This window comes from Ranitomeya imitator, chromosome 3 (assembly GCF_032444005.1).
Source record: "Ranitomeya imitator isolate aRanImi1 chromosome 3, aRanImi1.pri, whole genome shotgun sequence".
In the NCBI taxonomy this organism is placed as follows: domain Eukaryota; kingdom Metazoa; phylum Chordata; class Amphibia; order Anura; family Dendrobatidae; genus Ranitomeya; species Ranitomeya imitator.
Genome location: NC_091284.1, coordinates 210,340,833 through 210,362,211, shown reverse-complemented (window position 1 = coordinate 210,362,211; position 21,379 = coordinate 210,340,833). Strand labels below are relative to the sequence as shown.

The window sequence follows — 21,379 nt, the reverse complement described above, 5'->3', positions numbered from 1 at the left end:
CCAGGTCACAGGGATGTATGGATGTCTAAGGTCTGAAAGGGGTTAATAGCTAGGGAAGCTAAATGGGCATTACCCCCTTCTCAGTCAATAGATATCTGCCCCCCCCAGCTGTTGATTTTCCTTCTACAGTTTAACTAAACTTCGGGGGAGCCCACGCCATTTTTTTCCCAGAAAATAATTTCTACTATATAATTGTCTAAGGGTCACTTCCGTCTGTCTGTCTTTCTATCTGTCACAGATATTCATTGGTCGTGGCCTCTGTCTGTCCTGGAAATCCAAGTCGCTGATTAGCCACGACCAATCAGCGATGGGCACAGTCTGGCAGAAAAATGGCCGCTCCATACTCCCCTCCAGTCACCGCTCACACAGGGTTAATGCCGGCGGTAACGGACCGCGTTATGCCACGGTAACGCACTCAGTTACCACTGCTATTAACCCTGTGTGTCCCCAACTTTTTACTATTGATGCTGCTTATGCGACGCTCCGGTAACCGCTCCATGGAAGCGGCAAGTTCCGGTGGCAAGGATAGTATGCGACAAGGACCTGGCATGACGTCACGGTCATGTGACCGCGACCTCATCACGGGTCCTGCGCTACCAACCCTGAGACCGGAAGCTGCCGAGTGCACCGCACACAGGCGACATGATTACAAGGGCTCCCTCGGAAGGGGAGTATATGTTTATTTTTTAACCTGTGACATACGTGGCTGGGCAATATACTACGTGACTGGCCAATATAATACGTGGATGGGCAGTATACTACGTCGCTGTGCAATATACTACGTGGCTCTGAGCTGTATACTACAGAGGTGTCAAACTGCATTCCTTGAGGGACACAAACAGGTCATGTTTTCAGGATTTCCTTGTATTGCACAGGTGATAATTTAATCACCTGCACAGAATGATTCCAGCACCTTGTGCAATACAAGGAAATCCTGAAAACATGACCTGTTTGCGGCCCTCGAGGAATGCAGTTTGACACCTCTGGTATACTACATCGCTGTGCAATATACTACGTGTCTGTGCTGTATACTACGTCACTGGGCAATATACGTCGCTGGGCAATATACTACATGGCTGGGCAATATACTACGTGGACATGCATATTCTAGAATACCCGATGCGTTAGAATCGGGCCACCATATAGTACTCAATATTTGTATAGTAAGCTGCACATGCACTGTACTAATTATATATGTCACTGACATCTATTCTATTCTGTTGGGTTTTGCTGTGATTTTACTGTATGCGGCAAATTAATTGCCAGATTTTTAAAGAAGCACTTCTCCAATCAAAGTTTTTATCCTATTAATAGATTGTAATCGTATTATATAGCACTGTGTACTCACAATTGCCTAATTCTTCTCTTTTCCACTAGGTCTATGACATCACATGATTAAAAACTGTCTAGCAGAATCATTTTAAGCTCTATGTAGAAACAGGAGGTAACATTTTCCCTGCGCGAGTCAAAAGGGTCTGGGGAGGAGGGAGCAGGGATTCATGCAGGTAAAGAGACTTCCTGTTTCTACATACAGAAGAGAAAAAAGAAGAATTATTTGGGTAGAAAGGTTAAATGAGCAATTGTAAGTACAATGCCATATAATATGATGACTGAAATATTTTAAGATGATAAAAATTTTGATGGGAGTCATTCTTTAATATGACGTTTTAGAGCAACAGTGAAGGTAAATTGATGCTACCAATGCCCCAGTCAGTTGACCTATACTGTAAAGTGGAGGATTAATCAGTGGCCATCTCTGAGAACAGAGAAATATAAACTGGAAAGCAGTCACAGATTAAGGCTTTATTCACACATTAGTATATTTCATCAGTATTTCTTTGCCAAAACCAAGATGGTCTCTTTCATTTATAGTTTTTCTGTAAGTTTTACTCCTGGTTTTGGCAAACACTGATGCAAAATATTGAACAAATGAAATGAAATGTGAATAAGCCCTAAGGACCAGGACTTTTGAAGGCTGTTAAACATGCAAGAGATGCACAGTAACTTTTAGTCGTGACACAGGTAGTGCGGCCAAGTGTGCCGCTGCCCTACAGTACCGCGACAATGTGACTGGTTACAACCCTTAGTGACTTGCATGTTGTGATACCCAAAGAAAACGTTCCCACGAGTACTTAGTGACTTTCTGATGTTGCAGATTTTCTGCACCTATTAGGTAACTTGAGAATATACAGAGATCTAATATGTTATACATATATTAATATACTATTTCGCTCTGATAGAAGGAAACCGGAACAAGGAAGTAATCTTTATTTTGTATGATAAAGCGAAATCCACCGTGAACATGTATAAAATCAAATATAGAGGAAATGTGACAGACTGTAGTTATATAGAACTGTAACCCTAAACAGTATGAAGAAAAAAAAAGGGAAAGTTACTAATGCATTTAAGAGCACCATATGTACCCAGACATGTGGGATCTCATTAGAGAAGTGATGAGATTACGTCAGATTTACAGCATATCTCATGGCCTCTCCTGCATTACTGACAATTACTAGTGCCAAAATATTCAGTAGAAAAATAATTACACAAACCACATAGATAAAAATACATTTATATCAAAATGTGCAAATATGCAAAGTCCAGAATATAAAAACCCAATAATTCATCCATTTACAAATGGATCATGCCTGCCCAACCGTACTATAAGTGCACAGTCAATACAGTTGTGTTTGCAGTGTGTATAACTTGTAAAAGATTAAGATTTTGTAAATGGAGTCTTCACAAAGACCAAAACGATGACTATGCTTCCGCGGAATAACCCTAGGGGTATGTGCACAAGTCGTCTTTATGAGGCAGATCCCATTTGGAACTCGACAGAAAAGCGCTAAAAAAAAAAAAAGAAAAAAAAAGAATGCAGAGCAATGCAAGAGCCACAGTGTGTGCATATAAAGCCGCAGGCAAAGCTGCCACATGAGACATCTGGAAAAAACGTAAAAAGAAATAGACGTTTCAGCCTGTGTTTTCCTGATACATCTTGATGGCTCTTCCTCATTGCCTACAATGCAGACAAATCCTAGATCCTAAATCAGACCACTGCAGTTGTGCAGGACGGCTTCCAAAGTGCAAAATCCAAAATAAAAAACAAGGATTATAATATAGCAGACTGAGAACTCAAATTTGTTAGTGCTCCTTAACTAGGTAACCAGCAACACTCAAACTGAAGTGGCCAGTTACCTAGGCAACAATCTGTAAAGTATACAATGTACAAAAATCCTTCATTCTTGAGACCCAAGAGGATTCTTAACACCCAAGATGGAAAATTTGCTTGTTGTCATAAAAGGCACTTTCCAATTTTACCCACTTAAGAAGTCGACACAATATTTTCCATAAGAGGTGATAACTTGCATTTCAGAGTCACTTTCTCAGGAACTTTTTGACTGATGACCTATCCTTATGATAGGTCATCAATGTCTGATCGGCTGGGGTCCGACACCTGGCACACCCGACCATCAGCAGTTATCGGTGTCGGACAGAAGTAATCACTTACTGAGCTGCTCCGTCTTCTGACAGTGGCCGCCTCCTATTGATTTGAATAGAAGGTGGATGTGCAGTACCAAGCTCCAGCCACTACCAGATGACTGAGCAGATCTGCAAGTGATTACTTCTGGCCTGCGTCCACCGATAATATCTGATCGTCGGGGGGTTTCGGACCTCAGCCAATCAGATATTGATGACCTATCCTAAAGATAGGAAATCGATCTAAAAGTAGTGGACAACCTCTTTAACATCAGATCATAGTCAAATGCTTCCTCCAGCCCATAAAGTGTCAATACTGTACACACATTCAGCTGCTTCTCCCATCAAACTTTTCCTTCTCATGGTTGTTTGTGGAGAAGGTTTGGCGATAGGACCCCCAGTATAAACCTTGGAAAAGCAGGATAGCAAATGTAACCAGCCAAAGACTCTCTGTAATGCAGGAAAGAGCAGGGTTGTTGACTAGTGATGGCAGGCCATTCTTGGCATCAAAGACATGCAGAAATATTTTGAATAGGAAGGCATGATTAAAAAAAGCAGCATATAAGCTCAGGCTTATAAATTGTAATGGAAAGAAATACTCGAGACCCATTAATGTAGAAATTTTTTTACATATTTTTCTACTTGGCGATGAAAGTTTCTTGAATCGAGTTTTTTTCGCTTTTTGCAGGGCAAAATTGAAAGTTGTGTATGGTTTAAGGAATCATTCACATTGAGACTAAGAATCTGAACTGTATGCTCACACAAAGCTGAGGAGTTGGATATGATCGTCAGATCCATGTCATTGGAGGATGAGATTAATGAAGGCATCTCAAACTCATTCTTAGAGAGCTCACAGATGTTAGAAGTTGGAGAGGACAATAGATCGTCACTAGTGTCAGACACAAGAGCAGTAGACTCAGTCAGTGGTACTGGTGCTCTTTCATAACTTAGAGTTAAGTTATATGGGTCAGGTTCATACTCCTCTCTTGTATGAATCATCTGCTGTAATGGCTTTCGCGTCTTCTCCAAATTCTCACCAGCCTCATTAAGGCTTGAGATACTTTGTAAATTTGTTTCAATGGGCTCAAATTCAACCCCAGAAGGACTCTGTCTACGAAAAACTTTATAAGTGTGCACTTTACTTGACTGTACCGGACATTTCATATAGGATTTAACGGAGTCTGGGATTTTTGTGCAGGGGTTTACCTTCTCTGAACTCAAGTATGGCCTGAAGAGAGATAAACAAGGCTTTTTTTTAACAATAGGCACAATGGACAAAGGTTTCAATCGAGAAACAAATGCAATTAGTTCATCATATGAAGAGTGGTCAGAATAAGGAACCACATGGATGTCTTTGTGGTACACCTTTACATTCCGGCTGGTTGGAAGAATGGCAATGGTTGGACGGACAGAATTCCATTTCAACATGTTTGAGTACTTTACTTCAGAATGCTCCACCACATAAATTCTTCCATCTCCGCTACATGCTGAAAAGACATCTTCGATTTCTAAAAGATTGAGTAATTCCAGTCTCTGGGGGCTTACAACAATCCAAGACTCAAATGTTTTTGCCAACTCCACCAAAAGGGATTCTTTTCCTATACTGTACAGGCCTGCAATATACAGGTAAAATTTGGTGAGCGGGAAGACAAGTAAAAAGAACACAATCATACAAAAAGGAATCACAAATATAGCACACAAAAGGGTGCGGGTCTACACCTTCACCCAGACTTAATATGATGAGTAGCCCCTTAACTCCCTAGCGCATCTGTATGTCCATGTTGGGAGTTCGCATATGTGGACTTAAGCCCATCCAAATTAAGCAGATGTGTTACTGCTGTTACATGCAGTTACCAGCTGTTAGCAAGCTCCGATGTCTGCTATTTAACAATTTAGACACTGCTATCAATCATTGACTGCTGCAATTAAATGGTGTGTTCACATTTGCGATTGGGTATCAGCTCCCATTAGACCCCTGTGTAACAATCCTGATTGGTTTACCATGGCAAGCGGAGTCCTATGATGGAGCCCATCATAAACTGTATGGAGCATTATATGGGGCGTATTTTGTATGGAGCATCTTATGGGGCCAACATGAACTGTATGGAGCATTATATGGGGCGTATTTTGTATGGAGCATCTTATGGGGCCATAACGAACTGTATGGAGCATTAAATGGGGCTCCTGATTCAATATGGATATTCAAAAACACTTAACCTACTGATGTCTCAATTAATTTTACTTTTATTGGTATCTATTTTTATTTTTGAAATTTACCAGTAGCTGCTGCATTTTCCACCCTAGGCTTATACTCGAGTCATTAAGTTTTCCCAGTTTTTTGTGGCAAAATTATGGGGGGGTCGGCTTATACTTGGGTTGTCTTATACTCGAGTATATACGGTATTGCAGTATTTCCAAAACACAAAGAAACATTTCCCCCAAAATTACGCCATCTGGCATTGGATCTTTCTCTGAGAGATTATCTGCCTGGGTAGATTGCTTTATTCAACCTTTGGTATCATATACCCCCACATACATCAAAGATACAAAAGCATTTTTGAATAATATTAAAGAATTAAAATGAAAACAAGAATATGGATGGGCTACGAGCGATGTCATTTCGCTTTATTCATCTATGCCGCATCAGGAAACATTATCGGCTGCCAGAGTGGATCATCGTTAAGATTGTGAATGTGGTGTCCTTTTTACTATCCCACAGTTATTTTTTATTTAAAAAAAAAAAATACTATAAACAGGTTAAAGGTTGCCCGATGGGGGGCAAATGCTCCCCTTCTTTGGCAAATATTTATAGAATATGTTGGGAATATCATTATTTGTTTTCAAAATCTAATCCATATTATGACAGGATTGTGTGGACAAGACGCTACATTGAGGATTTAATTATTAAATGGCAGGAGATCAAGTGGTTTTTGAATTGTAATGACCGAAATTTGCAGTTTGTTTCAGAATACAATGATCAAAGTTCCCCTTTTCTAGATGTATTTGTTGAAGGACAAGTGAATAATGGTAAAATCTGTAGCAGATTATACCGTAAACCAGCTATGGGTAATGGAGTTTTGCATGCATCCAGTGCACACCCTGTTCACACAATAAAGAATTTGCCCATCTGAGAATTTTTTAGGGCGAGGCGTTCTTCTAATGATGTTGAATTCAATCAGGAGTGCAAAGTAATTGCAAGGAAATTCAAGCAGCAGTAGAAACAGAGAACAATGTTTAATGGATCGCAGTATACGGGATTCTCAATCACAAGTAGTTTTTTCTACATCATTTTCCATTGAATATCTACAAATAGTTAATATAATAAAACGGCATCTTCCAGTTTTGAGACACAACAAAAAAACTAAACACCATCTATCTATATAATTGTCTAAGGGGTACTTCCGACTGTTTGTCTGTTAAGGAAATCCCGCGTCACTGATTGGTCGCAGCTGGCCGGCCGTGACCAATCAGCGACGGGCACAGTCCGGCCGTGAATTCGCCTTCCCTACTCCCCTCCAGTCAGTGCTAGTGTGTCGCCCCATCCCAGACCAACTTTTTTTTTTTTTTTACTATTGATGCTGCCCATGCAGCATCAATAGTAAAAAGATATAATGTAAAAAATAAAAAAAAATTGTGCTATTCTCACCTACCGGCATCCACCGAAATTGTCCCGCTCTTCGCGATGCGGCCGGCAGCTTCTGTTCCCAGTGATGCATTGCGAAATTACCCAGATGACTTAATCTGGGTAATTTTGCAATGCATCATTGGGAACGGAAGCTGCAGGCCGCATCGCGGAGAGCAGGACAGCTTCGGTAGACGCCGGAAGGTGAGTATATAACTTTTTTATTTTAATTCTTTTTTTTTTTTTTTTTAACAGGGATATGGTGCCCACACTGCTATACACTACGTGAGCTGTGCTATATACTGCGTGGGCTGTGCTATATACTACGTGGCTGCTACATACTACGTGGCTGTGCTATATACGTGGGCTGTGCTATATACTACATGGCTGCTATATACTACGTGGCTGTGCTATATACTACGAGGGCTGTTATATACTACGTAGCTGTACTATATACTAGGTGAGCTGTGTTATATACTACGTGGCTGTACTATATCCTGCGCCCCTAACCCCCCCGATATCCAGCGCCCCCAACCCCCGACATCCTGCGACCAATCAGTGAGTATAACTATTTTTTATTTTAATTCTTTTAACAGGGATATGGTGCCCACACTGCTATACACTACGTGAGCTGTGCTATATACTGCGTGGGCTGTGATATATACTACGTGGGCTGTGATATATACTATGTGGGCTTTGTTATATGCTACGTGGCTGTGCTATATACTACGTGGCTGTGCTATATACTACGTGGCTGTGTTATACACTACATGGCTGTGTTATATACTACGTGGGCTGTGTTATATGCTACGTGGGCTGTGTTATATGCTACGTGGGCTGTGCTATATGCTACGTGGGCTGTGCTATATGCTACGTGGGCTGTGATATATACTATGTGGGCTTTGTTATATACTACGTGGCTGTGCTATACACTACGTGGGCTGTGTTATATACTACGTGGGCTGTGTTATATGCTACGTGGGCTGTGTTATATGCTACGTGGGCTGTGTTATATGCTACGTGGGCTGTGTTACATGCTACGTGGGCTGTGTTACATGCTACGTGGGCTGTGTTACATGCTATGTGGGCTGTGCAATATACTACGTGGGCTGTGTTATGTACTACATGGGCTGTGTTATGTTACGTGGCTGTGCTACATACTACAGTGGCTGTGCTATATACTACGTAGGCTGTTATATGCTACGTGGGCTGTGCAATAGGCTACGTGGCTGTTATATGCTACGTGGCTGTGCTATATTTCTCTGCTGTATCTGTGCATCATGAATCGTGGTATGTGTTAAGGGGGGGGGGAGGGGGGCCCACAGACTCTTTCGCCTGGGACCCTCAAAAACCTGCAGCCAGCCCTGGTTTCACCGACCGGGCGCGAACAATCAGGGACAGGCGCAGTCCGGCCGCGAATTGGCGCAAGATTTGAACCACGTTTCGCTGATTGGTCGCGCCCGGCCGGTTGGCAGAATCCTGTGTATTAATTGCATTATTAAATCTTCATAAATAAACTGCATACATATTCTAGAATACCCGATGTGGTAGAATCGGGCCACCATCTAGTTTTAGATAATGGAGTGCGATTTGTAGCAAAAAAATCCAAGACTTTAGCCAACATATTGTCACCCAGGTTATATGTTGGATCAAATAATTCAGAACAAAGAGCTTATTCCTGGTTAGAAAGTACGGGTACCTACAAATGCAGCATGGGAAGATGTGGATTGTGTCAATATATGCAAAAAAAACACCAAATTTAGAGCAAAAGATGCACAGCATGATTATACTATCAAATGTTTTGCCAATTGCAATTCCAGATCTGTAATATATTTGGTTTCTTGTCAGGCATGTAATGTGCAATATGTGGGATCAACCATACGTAAATTAAAGCAGAGAATTAAAGAACATGTATCAGGAGCTGCTATAGGGAATAGCAATGATAAACGCTCTTTGTCAGGAGTGTCCAGACACTTCAAGGAGGTTCATGCTGGCAACATGACTTCCATGTGAGAAACTGCCATTGAACAAGAGGGCAGTCAGAGGAGGGGATACAGTATCTACTCTGCGAGCCAGAGAGGCAGCTTGGATTTTAAAATTAGATACTTGTTTCCCCAAATGAATTATAAAACAGATCTGATGTATTTTTATTAAGTGATGATTTCAAGCATAAATGCAATAAAGATATGTGGTTTATGTATATACAGTAAATGTGGGGGTATTTATTTGTATTTACATATATGGGTAAAGGGTATTGTTGTATTTGCAGTATTGTATATAGACTTAGTGGCTATAACATTTGTATAACACTCAGGTTGGGCAGGGTGTGTGTGTCTTTGTCCAATGGGTACTCAGGTGATTGATATATGGTTAAATGACATGTATTGTGATTGGTTGTAGCCTTATGTTATGTGCCTTTATATATTGTGTTGTAATGTGTTTTTATTATGCTATGACTAAGGGCAGTATTGCAGGAAACGCGTCAGCTTGTTTTTATGATGCACTAATAAAGGACAAGATTTTTATTCTATCTTCATCTCCTCTGTTCAATATTTACATGAGCTGGGTAAGTACAATATTGCAGTACATAAGTAATCAAAGGATTGCAAGTTTAACCCCTTAATCCCATATGACGTACTATCCCGTCGAGGTGACCTGGGAATTAATTCCCAGTGACAGGATAGTACATCATATGCACAGGGGGAGCGCGGCCGGGTGGCTTACAAACGCCTGCTCTGAGCAGGCGCCTGTAAGCCTGGAGCAGTGCACGTCAGATCGCTGATCTGATACAGTGCACTGCAAAATGTCAGATCAGTGATCTGTCACTATACTGTGATGTCCCCCCTGGGACAATGTGATAATGCAAAAAATAAAAATATTTACATGTGTAAAAAAATAAATAAATAAAAATAATTCCTAAATAAAGAAAAAAAATATATATTGTCCCCATAAATACATTTCTTTATCTAAATAAAAAAACAAACAATAAAGGTACACATATTTAGTATCGCCACATCCGTAACGACCTGACCTATAAAACTGTCCCATTAGTTAGTTAACTTCAGTGAACACCGTAAAAAAAATAGAACGAGGCAAAAAAACGCTTTATTATCATACCACCGAACAAAAAGTGAAATAACACGCAATCAAAAAGACTGATATAAATATCCGTGGTACCGCTGAAAACGTCATTTTGTCCCGCAAAAAACGAGCCACCATACAGCATCATCAGCGAAAAAATAAAAAAGTTATAGTCCTCAGAATAAAGCGATGCAAAAATAATTTTTTTTTTATAAAATAGTTTTTATCGTATAAAAGCGCCAAAACATAAAAAAATGATATAAATAAGGTATCGCTGTAATCGTACTGACCCGAAGAATAAAAATGCTTTATCAATTTTACAAAACATGGAATGGTATAAATGCCCTCCCCCCCCCCCACAAAAGGGTCATTCTGCCTCACAAAAATCGGAATAAAAAGCTATCAAAAAATGTAACGTGCCTGAAATTGTTACCAATAAAAACGTCAATTTGTCCCGCAAAAAACTATTTTTTGCAATAAAAAGCGTCTTTTAGTGTGTGACGGCTGCCAATCATAAAAATCCGCTAAAAAATCCGCTATAAAAGTAAATCCAACCCCCCTTCATCACCCCCTTAGTTAGGGAAAAATAATGAAAAAAATGTATTTATTTCCATTTTCTCATTAGGATTAGGGCTAGGGTTGGGGCTAAAGTTAGGGTTGTGTTGGAGTTAGGGGTGTGGTTAGGGTTGGGATTAGGGGTGTGTCAGGGTTAGGTGTGTGGTTGAGGTTAGGGGTGTGGTTGGGATTAGGGTTTCAGTTACAATTGGTGGTTTCCACTGTTTAGGCACATCAGGGCTCTCCAAACGCGACATGGCGTCCGATCTCAATTCCAGCCAATTCTGCATTGAAAAAGTAAAACCGTGCTCCTTCCCTTCCGAGCTCTCCCGTGTGCCCAAACAGGGGTTTACCCCAACATATGGGGTATCAGCGTACTCAGGACAAATTGTATAGCAACTTTTGGGGTACAATTTCTCCTGTTACCCATGGGAAAATAAACATTTGGGGGGCTAAAAAACAATTTTTGTGGGGGAAAAAATTATTTTTTTTATTTTCACGGCTCTGCGTTAAACTGTAGTGAAACACTTGGGGGTTCAGAGTTCTCACAACTAATCTAGATAAGTTACTTGGGGGGTCTAGTTTCCAATATGGGCTCACTTGCGGGGGGGGTTTCTACTGCTTAGGTACAACAGGGGCTCTGCAAATGCAACGTGATGCCTGCAGACCAATCCATCTAAGTCTGCATTCCAAATGGCGCTCTTTCCCTTCCAAGCTCTGCCATGCGCCAAAATGGTGGTTCCCCCCACATATAGGGTATCCTCGTACTCAGGACAAATTGTACAACAACTTTTGTGGTCCAATTTCTCCTGTTGCCCTTGGGAAAAATAGAAAACTGGGGGCTAAAAAATAATTTTTGTGAATTTTTTTATTTTTATTTTCACGGCTCTGCGTTATAAACTGTAGTGAAACACTTGGGGGTTCAAAGCTCTCACTTTCCAAAGTTTAGGCACACCAGTGGCTCTCCAAATGCAACATGGCGTCCCATCTCAATTCCTGTCAATTTTGCACTGAAAAGTCAAACGGCGCTCCTTCCCTTCCGAGCTCTGCCATGCGCGCAAACAGTGGTTTACCCCCACATATTGGGTAGCAGCGTACTCAGGACAAATTGCACAACAATTTCTCTTACCCTTGGGAAAATAAAAAATTGGGGGCGAAAAGATCATGTTTGTGAAAAAATATGATTTTTTATTTTTACGGCTCTGCATTATAAAGTTCTGTTAAGCACTTGGTGGGTCAAAGTGCTCACAACACATCTAGATAAGTTCTTTAGGGGGTCTACTTTCCAAAATGGTGTCACTTGTGGGGGGTTTCAATGTTTAGGCAAATTAGGGGCTCTCCAAACACAACATGGCGTCCCATCTCAATTCCAGTCAATTTTGCATTGAAAAGTCAAATGGCGCTCCTTCCCTTCTGAGCTCTGCCATGCGCTCAAACAGTGGTTTACCCCCACATATGGGGTATCGGCGTACTCAGGACAAATTGTACAACAACTTTTGGGGTCCTGATACCGTTGGTAAAATAAAACAAGTTGGAGCTGGCGTAAATTTTTTTGTGAAAAAAAGTTAAATGTTCATTTTTCTTTTTTAAACATTCCAAAATTTCCTGTGAAACACCTGAAGGGTTAATAAACTTCTTGAATGTGGTTTTGTGCACCTTGAGGGGTGCAGTTTTTAGAATGGTGTCACACTTGGTTATTTTCTGTCATAAAGACCCCTCAAAATGACTTCAAATGTGACGTCCCTAAAAAAAAATGGTGTTGTAAAAAATGAGAAATTGCTGGTCAACTTTTAACCCTTATAACTCCGTAACAAAACAAAATTTTGGTTCCAAAATTGTGTTGTTGTAAAGAAGACATGTTGGAAATGTTACTTATTAAGTATTTTGTGTGAGATATCTCTGTGAATTAAGGGCATAAAAATTGAAAGTTGGAAAATTGCGGCATTTTCAAAATTTTCGCCAAATTTCCATTTTTTTCACAAATAAACGCAGGTAATATCAAAGAAATTTTACGACTATCGTGAAGCCCAATATGTCACGAGACAACAGTGTCAGAGCCACCAGGATCCGTTGAAGCGTTCCAGAGTTATAAATTCATAAAGGGACAGTGGTCAGAATTGTAAAAATTGGCCCAGTCATTAACGTGCTAAATACCCTTGGCGCTTTAAGGGGTTAACGTTCCCTACAATTCTAAACCAATTTATTTTTATTTATTTATTTTTTTATTTAAAGCACCCCTCTTCCCACAATTGAAAAATAAAGTCCAAACATATTTGGTATCTGTGTGTCTGATCAAAAAATATTAAAGTAAGTAATCTGAAAGGTAAGATAAATAAACGGAAAAAAAATAATAAAATTGCTCATTGGTTAGGAAATTAATTTAAGACCACTACAAGGCATTAACCCTGTCTTAGCGGTGACCGGAGGGGAGTATGCGGGCGACAGGCACTGACTGCGGGGAGTAAGGAGCGGCCATTTTCTTCCGGACTGTTCCTGTCGCTGACTGGTCGCGGCAGCCATGACAGGCAGCTGGCGAGACCAATCAGCGAATGAATAACCGTGACAGAAGGACAGACAGACGGAAGTGACCCTTAGACAATTATATAGTAGAATTACACACATATATATATATATATATATATATATATATATATATATATATCTATCTATAATATAACGCTAGGAGCGTCACTCTGTCCGAAGCCTTTATAGACTGCGCAAGCGCCGGCGCAGTCTGGGCCTCACAGAGTGACGCTCCCAGGAGATCGCGGTAGGCGTAAACACTGAACGCACACCGCGATCTCCAACAGAGAAGCAGGAACCGCCAGGAGGGTGAGTATCGGCTATATTCACCTGTCCTCCGTTCCACCGCTGCGCGCCGCCATCTTCCCGGTCCTCAGCCTGTGACCTTCAGTTCAGAGGGCGCGATGACGCGCTTAATGCGCGCCGGCGCCGTCCTCTGACTGACCAGTCACAGCCAGAGGAAGATGGCGGCGCGCAGCGGTGGAACGGAGGACAGGTGAATATAGTAAGTGCTGGGGGGCCTGAGCTGGCGGTGATACCGGCACCTGACCCCCACAGCGCGCCGGTGTCCCCGCCTGCTCAGGCCCCCCAGCACTCGGCGCCCAGCGACGTTACGCGAGTATGTTTTTTTTTATATATATTGCAGCAGCATACGGGGCATATACTATGGAGCATCTTATGGGGGCCATAAACCATAATGGAGCAGTGTACTGGGGCATATACAATGGAGCATCTTATGGGGGCCATAAACCATAATGGAGCAGCGTACGGGGGGCATATACTATGGAGCATCTTATGGGGGCCATAAACCATAATGGAGCAGTGTACGGAGGCATATACCATGGAGCATCTTATGGGGGCCATAAACCTTTATGGAACAGCGTACGGGGCATACACTATGGAGCATCTTATGGGGGCCATAAACCATAATGGAGCAGTGTACGGAGGCATATACCATGGAGCATCTTATGGGGGCCATAAACCTTTATGGAACAGCGTACGGGGCATACACAATGGAGCATCTTATGGGGGCCATAAAACTTTATGGAGCAGTGTACGGGGGCATATACTATGCAGCATCTTATGGGGGCCATCAACCTTTATGGAGCAGTGTACGGGGCATATACTATGGAGCATTTTATGGGGGCAATAAACCTTTATGGAGCAGCGTATGGGGCATATAGATGGGAGCAGCAAATTACAGAATGGGGGCGCAGTTTGGGAGCAGCACATGACAGAATAGGGCAGCACATGACAGAACGGGGGCGCAGGATGGGAGCAGCACATGACAGAACGGGGGCGCAGGATGGGAGCAGCACATGACAGAACGGGGGCGCAGGATGGCAGCAGCACATGACAGAACGGGGCGCAGGATGGAAGCAGCACATGACAGGATGGGGGCAGCAAATGACAGAATGGAGGCGCAGGATGGGTGCAACACATGTCAGAATGGAGGCGCAGGATGGGTGCAGCACATGTCAGAATGGAGGCGCAGGATGGGTGCAGCACATGTCAGAATGGGGGCGCAGGATGGGAGCAGCACATGACAGAATAGGGCAGCACATGACAGAACGGGGGCCCAGGATGGCAGCAGCACATGACAGAACGGGGGCGCAGGATGGAAGCAGCACATGACAGAACGGGGGCGCAGGATGGGGGCACAGGATGAGAGCAGCAAATGACAGAATGGAGGCGCAGGATGGGTGCAGCACACGTCAGAATGGGGACGCAGGATGGGTGCAGCACACGTCAGAATGGGGACGCAGGATGGGTGCAGCACACGTCAGAATGGGGGCGCAGGATGGGAGCAGCACATGACAGGATGGGGACGTAGGATGGGTGCAGCACATGACAGGATGGGGACGCAGGATGGGTGCAGCACATGACAGGATGGGGACGCAGGATGGAGCAGCACATGACAGTATGGGGACGCAGGATGGAGCAGCACATGACAGGATGGAGACCATATACCAATATAAATGCTCGCCACACACACACACACAAACATGCCCTATTTTTTTGGCATATTGATTTTATTGTGTATGGTCACATTATAGGTCATTGCATTTCATATGTATGCATGTGTGCATGTATATATGTATGTGCACATATATGTATGTATACTTCTACTTTCTGAGGGGACAGGGATGTGGTTTGTCGTTTTCCCCATATTAGAATATGACTTTTGTGGAGTTTAGTGCTGTTTGCTGCACTTTTCAATGTTTTTAGACATGTTTTCTGTGTGAATTGTTTTTTGCTATACATATTTCTTGTGAGATTTAGCAATAAAATTTTTTTGTATTTTCGATATTGTTTTGTGGTGCTCCCATACATGTGGACATGATCTTTTGTTCTTTTTCCTGGTCAGATTGTAGTTTTGCAAGTCCATGGTGAGCCCCAATATTTGTATATTCAGCGGAGCCCTCCGCCTTTTTGTAGTTCCATAAAAGAATAGCACGTAAACTCAAACTTTAAAAATCCGGGAAAAAAACAAAAACAAAACACCAATGTGAACGTACTATAGTTCTGCAAGGATCAACAATAAAACCCTTGTGCCCCCCTATTTAGTGGTAAGCCATCTCACCAATCATGATGTCATGTTCTGGATGCTTTTCAATTACTTCTTTGATTTGTTCAGTGGCTTCTTGACGAGAGGGTAGCATTTGATCACAATTTGTGTTGTCCAAATACAGAATATCAATCTTTAGGTTTCTTAGAGGAGGATATGCAAGCATAATGGGGTCATATCGAAAGTCACCTACAATGAAAAGGACAAATGTTCACTATGGTCAATTAATACAGTCTAACTATTCAACAATCCCATTCATATCGGGGCATTCAAGTCTTAGTTTTGCAAAAAATCATCTGTAATCTCACCAAGTGAATTCAGCCATAGTTTTCTCACTTATGGAAGCATGTCTGACTGCTGCTCCATACAAAGCCTGTTCTGGAGATCAAGATGTTCCTAGGAGTATGTCCTCTTGTGACCATAGATCTTGTGGATAGATAATATGTATATTTGGGAGGGAGGCATATCAGAGTTATGTGCTACCATGTATACATTGCTACATACAATACAATCTGAAGATATCTCTTAGGCTAGGTTCACATTGCGTTACAGCAGCCCGTTCAACACATACGTTAAACGGGCTGCTGTGACACGCAAGTGCCGACTTTGGCTTTGCGCTAGCGCAGATAGAGCATCTGCCAGCTCTATCTGCGCTAGCAGTGACGGACCCGGAAACGCTGCAGCCGGTGTCTCAGGGTCCGTCACTCAATGACGACACATGGCTAGCGCATGCCCATTGTGGGCGTGCGCTAGCGATGCGTCCGACATTGGAGTCTATGGCGGCGCTAGCGAACGTTACACCGCGTTATGCCGCGGTGTAACGTAATCCGTCTAACGGACGCCAGACGCAATGTGAACCTAGCCTTATCCATCACATTGGGGTGCTGTATTCAGTAACAGAACCACTTGGTAAGAAATTATATGCAGTACACAGTCTACTCACCAATTGGGAACTTTCTTTTCTACTAACTTACCAACTGCAAGACGGGGTTTAAAGGGGGTTGTCCACTACTAGGACAACTTTTCTGAATGTTTGCTGCCATGCAGATGTAAACACATACTCGCCTCCTGTGGCAGCGCCATACCAGTGGTGTAGGGACTCGCACTCCCAGCGCTCACATGTTGTTATGAGTAGTGATGGGCGAACCCCTATATGTTCATCAGAACACAAAAAAAAAACGTTCGGTTCGGGTAGAAGAACAGTGCCGAAACCCAACTCACTTGAATGGGGAACCCTGAAAATTCAGTGTTCGTGACGCTGCCTCTGATCTGGTCAGAGATCCCCAGCTCCCATGCTGTCAGATGACAGCGTGAGCCCGCAGCGGTGATCGAATGTAAAAAGTTTACCTCCGATCACAGGCATCGAATGATTGGACTGCTACTCCCATCAGCCCACATCTGCTGCATTAATAAGTGAAAGCAGGCAGCGGCTGATGGCAGTATCCATTATCCGGAGCCTGCGCTATAGATAAACAATTAAAAAAAAAAAAAAAAACGGTGTGGGTTCCCCTGTATCATTGATAACTAGCCAGGCAAAACTGACAGTTGTGAGCTGCAACCCTCAAATATCAGCTTTATTATGGCTGGTTATCAAAATAGAGGGTTCCCTATGCCTTTTTTTTCATTACACTAAAAAAATAAATAAATAAAAAGGGCATGGGCCACCTCCCCCATTTTTTACAACCAGCCAAGCTAAAGCAGACAGCTGGTATTCGCAGGTTGGTAAGGGGCCATGGATATTGCTCCCCCTCAGTCTAAAAATAGCAGCACGCAGTAAAACCAGAAAATGCACATCTATTAGTTGCTTTGCCTGGCTCTTTCCACTTGTTCTGTGGCAAATGGGGTTCATATTTGTGGGGTTGATGTCACCTTTGTATTGTCCGGTGACATCAAGCCCATGTCTATTCTGATTGTGTGTTTATCTACAATATGACTATATAAAGTCATTTATTTGAAATAAAAAAAACATTTTACCTTTTTATTGAAAAATAACATGGCTTCAATGGAATGGGCGTTATACTCACCTACCTGTGTTTATGTTTTTTATTTGAAATAAAAGGACTTTATTCTGGCTGTGTGTTTATTTACAATATAACTTGATATCACCGAACAATACAAAGGTGACATCAACCCCACTTGCCACTGCTACAGGGCAAGGGGGAAGAGTCGGGCTAAGCACCAGAATTGGCGCATCTAATAGATTTCTGAGGCGGTTGCGAGGTGCTATTTTTAGGCTAGGGGGTGGGGTCAATAGCCATGATCCTTTACCAGTCAGAGAATACCACCCCCTAGAAGTCTGATTTTGCTGGGCTGGTTGTCAAAAAAGGGGGATTCCCCCACACCGTTTTTTTTTCTTCTTTCAAATAATTTATTACAAAAAAAAATTAAATGGCGTGGGGACCCCTCTATTCTTGATAATCATCTTCCTGACAGGTGAGGGTTGCAGCCTTCGACTACTAGTTTTGCCTGCCCGATTACCAAAAATACAGGGGAACCCACGTTTTTGTTTTTTTAAATTATATGTATAGCACAGGCGCCTGCTGATGAATACTCCCATCAGCTGCCGCCTGCTCTCGCTGTTTTTACCGGCAGCAGGTGTAGACTGATGGGAGTATTAGTCCAATCAGCTCACGCCAGTGACCAAAGGTAAACTTTTTACTCTCACAGCTGCGAGATCACATTGGCTCTGGCTTGCTCCTGATTACTTATACATCCCCAAGGGGGGGTAGCCAGTAATGCAAGCGCCGACTGGATGCAAGGCTCGTGTGACGTGACAACGCCATGTGTGCTTGAGGCACTGGAATGGTGCTCTGGCACGTGAGGTGAGAATACAGTGCTTTTATTTTCAGGAGGGCAAACATTCAGAGTAAAAAGGGGTTTTCCTAGTAGTAGACAATAGACAACCTCTTTAAGACCTTCCCTCCCCAGTATGTACAACCCCTGGCATAAATTATGGAATCACCGACCTTGGAGGATGTTCATTCAGTTATTTAATTTTGTAGAAAAAAAAGCAGATCACAGACATGGCACAAAACTAAAGTAATTTCAAATGACAACTTTCTGTCTTTAAGAAACACTAAAAGAAATCAAGAACAAAAAACGTGGTAGTCAGTAATGGTTACTTTTTTAACCAAGCATAAGGGAAAAATTACAGAATCACTCAATTCGGAGGGAAAAAAACAAAACAAAAAAAAAAAAACACTCCAACACATCACTAGTATTTTGTTGCGCCACCTCTGGCTTTTGTTACAGCTTGCAGTCTCTGAGGCATGGACTTAAGGAGTGTCAAACAGTACTCTTCATCAATCTGGCTCCAAGTTTCTCTGATTGCTGTTGCCAGATCAGCTTTGCAGGTTGGAGCCTTGTCATGGACCATTTTCTTCAACTTCCACCAAAGATTTTCAATTGGATTGAGATGCGGACTATTTGCAGGCCATGACATTGACCTTATGTATCTTTTTTCAAGGAATGTTTTCACGATTTTTGCTCTATGGCAGGATGCATTATCATTCTGAAAAATGATTTCATCATCCCTAAACATCCTTTCAAATGATGGGATAAGAAAAGTGTCCAAAATATCAACATAAACTTGTGCATTTATTGAAGATGTAATGACAGCCATCTCCCCAGTGCCTTTACCTGACATGTAGCCCCATATCATCAATGACTGTGGAAATTTGCATGTTCTCTTCAGGCAGTCATCTTTATAAATCTCACTGTAACGGCACCAAACAAAAGTTCCAGCATCATCACCTTGCCCAAGGCAGATTTGTGATTCATCACTGAATATGACTTTCATCCAGTCATCCACAGTCCACGATTGCTTTTCTTTAGCTCATTATTACCTTGTTTTTTTTCTGTTTAGGTGTTAAGGTACCGTCACACTGAACGATATCGCTAGCGATCCGTGACGTTGCAGCGTCCTGGATAGCGATATCGTTCAGTTTGACAGGCAGCAGCGATCTGGATCCTGCTGTGCCATCGTTGGTCGGAGCAGAAAGTCCAGAACTTTATTTAGTTGCTGGACTCCCGCAGACATCGCTGAATCGGCGTGTGTGACGCCGATTCAGCGATGTCTTCACAGGTAACCAGGGTAAACATTGGGTTACTAAGCGCAGGGCCGCGCTTAGTAACCCGATGTTTACCCTGGTTACCAGCGTAAACGTAAAAAATAACAAACACTACATACTTACATTCCGGTGTCTGTCCCCCGGCGCTGTGCTTCTCTGCACTGGCTGTGAGCGCCGACCAGCCGTAAAGCACAGCGGTGACGTCACGTAAGTATGTAGTACATACGGAATGTAAGTATGTAGTGTGTTTTTTTTTACGTTTACGCTGGTAACCAGGGTAAACATCGGGTTACTAAGCGTGGCCCTGCGCTTAGTAACCCGATGTTTACTCTGGTTACCAGGGGACCGGCATCGTTGGTCGCTGGAGAGCTGTCTGTGACAGCTCTCCAGCGACCACACAGTGACGCTGCAGCGATCGGGATCGTTGTCTAGATCACTGCAGCGTCACTTAATGTGACGGTACCTTTAATAATGGCTTTCGTTTAGCTTTTACAGTTCGATCACAGAGATTGACTCCAGTTTCCACCCATTTGTTCATTTGTTTTGTTGTGCATTTCCTGTTTTGGAGACATATTGCTTTAAGTTTTCGGTCTTGACACTTTGCTGACTTCCTTGCTCTACCTGTATGTTTGCCTTTAACAACCTTCCCATGTTTGTATTCGATCCAGATTTTAGACACAGCTGACTTTGAACAACCAACATCTTTACAACATTGCGTGATGATTTACCCGCCCCCACGTGTCGTCCATAAGGGATCGAATGTATGCAATATTGTAACTAAAGAAATCTGGAACTTTTTAATGGATAAATAAAAGGTATATTTTACTCTACCATTGGACTGATAGCTGGAGAAACAAAAAGTATAATATATATATATATATATATATATATATATATATATATATATATATATATATATATACACACATATACACATACACACACCCCCACAAACCTTTTAGGCCTTTTTCACACGTCCGTGTTTCCGGTACGTATGGTGACAGTTTTCACATGTACAGGAGACACACACGTAGACCCATCTTGTGCATATGTCCATGTGTTTACACGGACTCACGGACTGTGTGTCCCTGTGCCCCACACGTAGATATGTCCGTTTTTTACCGTCAGCTCAGACGGCAAAACGTCCCGCACACGTCCAAACAGTAAGGGCTGTTCCCCGGCAGCAGGTGCTGAAGACGGCTCTCATCATTCTCCACTGCTCTGCCAGAGATCGGCGCAAGCAGATGAGAATGATGAGAGTTATATTAAAGTCCGAACGATGACAGCAGGTGGGGGCTTTTGGGACTCTTACTCCCATCATCTGACACCTGCTGCTGCTAATAACAGTGACAGCAGGAGCAGATGATCGGGGTATTCCTCAGCAACCGCTTGCGATCTAACAAAATAAATGAATGAAAAACCCAAACTTGGTTCCCCCCTATTTTCTTGAACAATCAGGCAAAACTCACAGCTGGGGGCTGC

General features: G+C 42.5%; 1 protein-coding gene across 1 annotated transcript in view; it reads right to left on the bottom strand.

Moving 5' to 3' along the window:
* Nucleotides 1-2,253: 2,253 nt before the first annotated feature.
* The window catches only part of DCLRE1B (DNA cross-link repair 1B), a 49,904-nt gene continuing 30,778 nt past the window's right edge, over nt 2,254-21,379 (bottom strand). Inside the window, exons 4-5 of the mRNA XM_069761771.1 lie at nt 15,843-16,016; nt 2,254-5,090 (exon numbers count right to left, since the gene is read on the bottom strand). Of these exons, the coding sequence (XP_069617872.1) occupies nt 4,087-5,090; nt 15,843-16,016 (1,178 nt within the window). The 3' untranslated portion in view covers nt 2,254-4,086. The remainder of the gene's footprint in view (nt 5,091-15,842; nt 16,017-21,379) is intronic.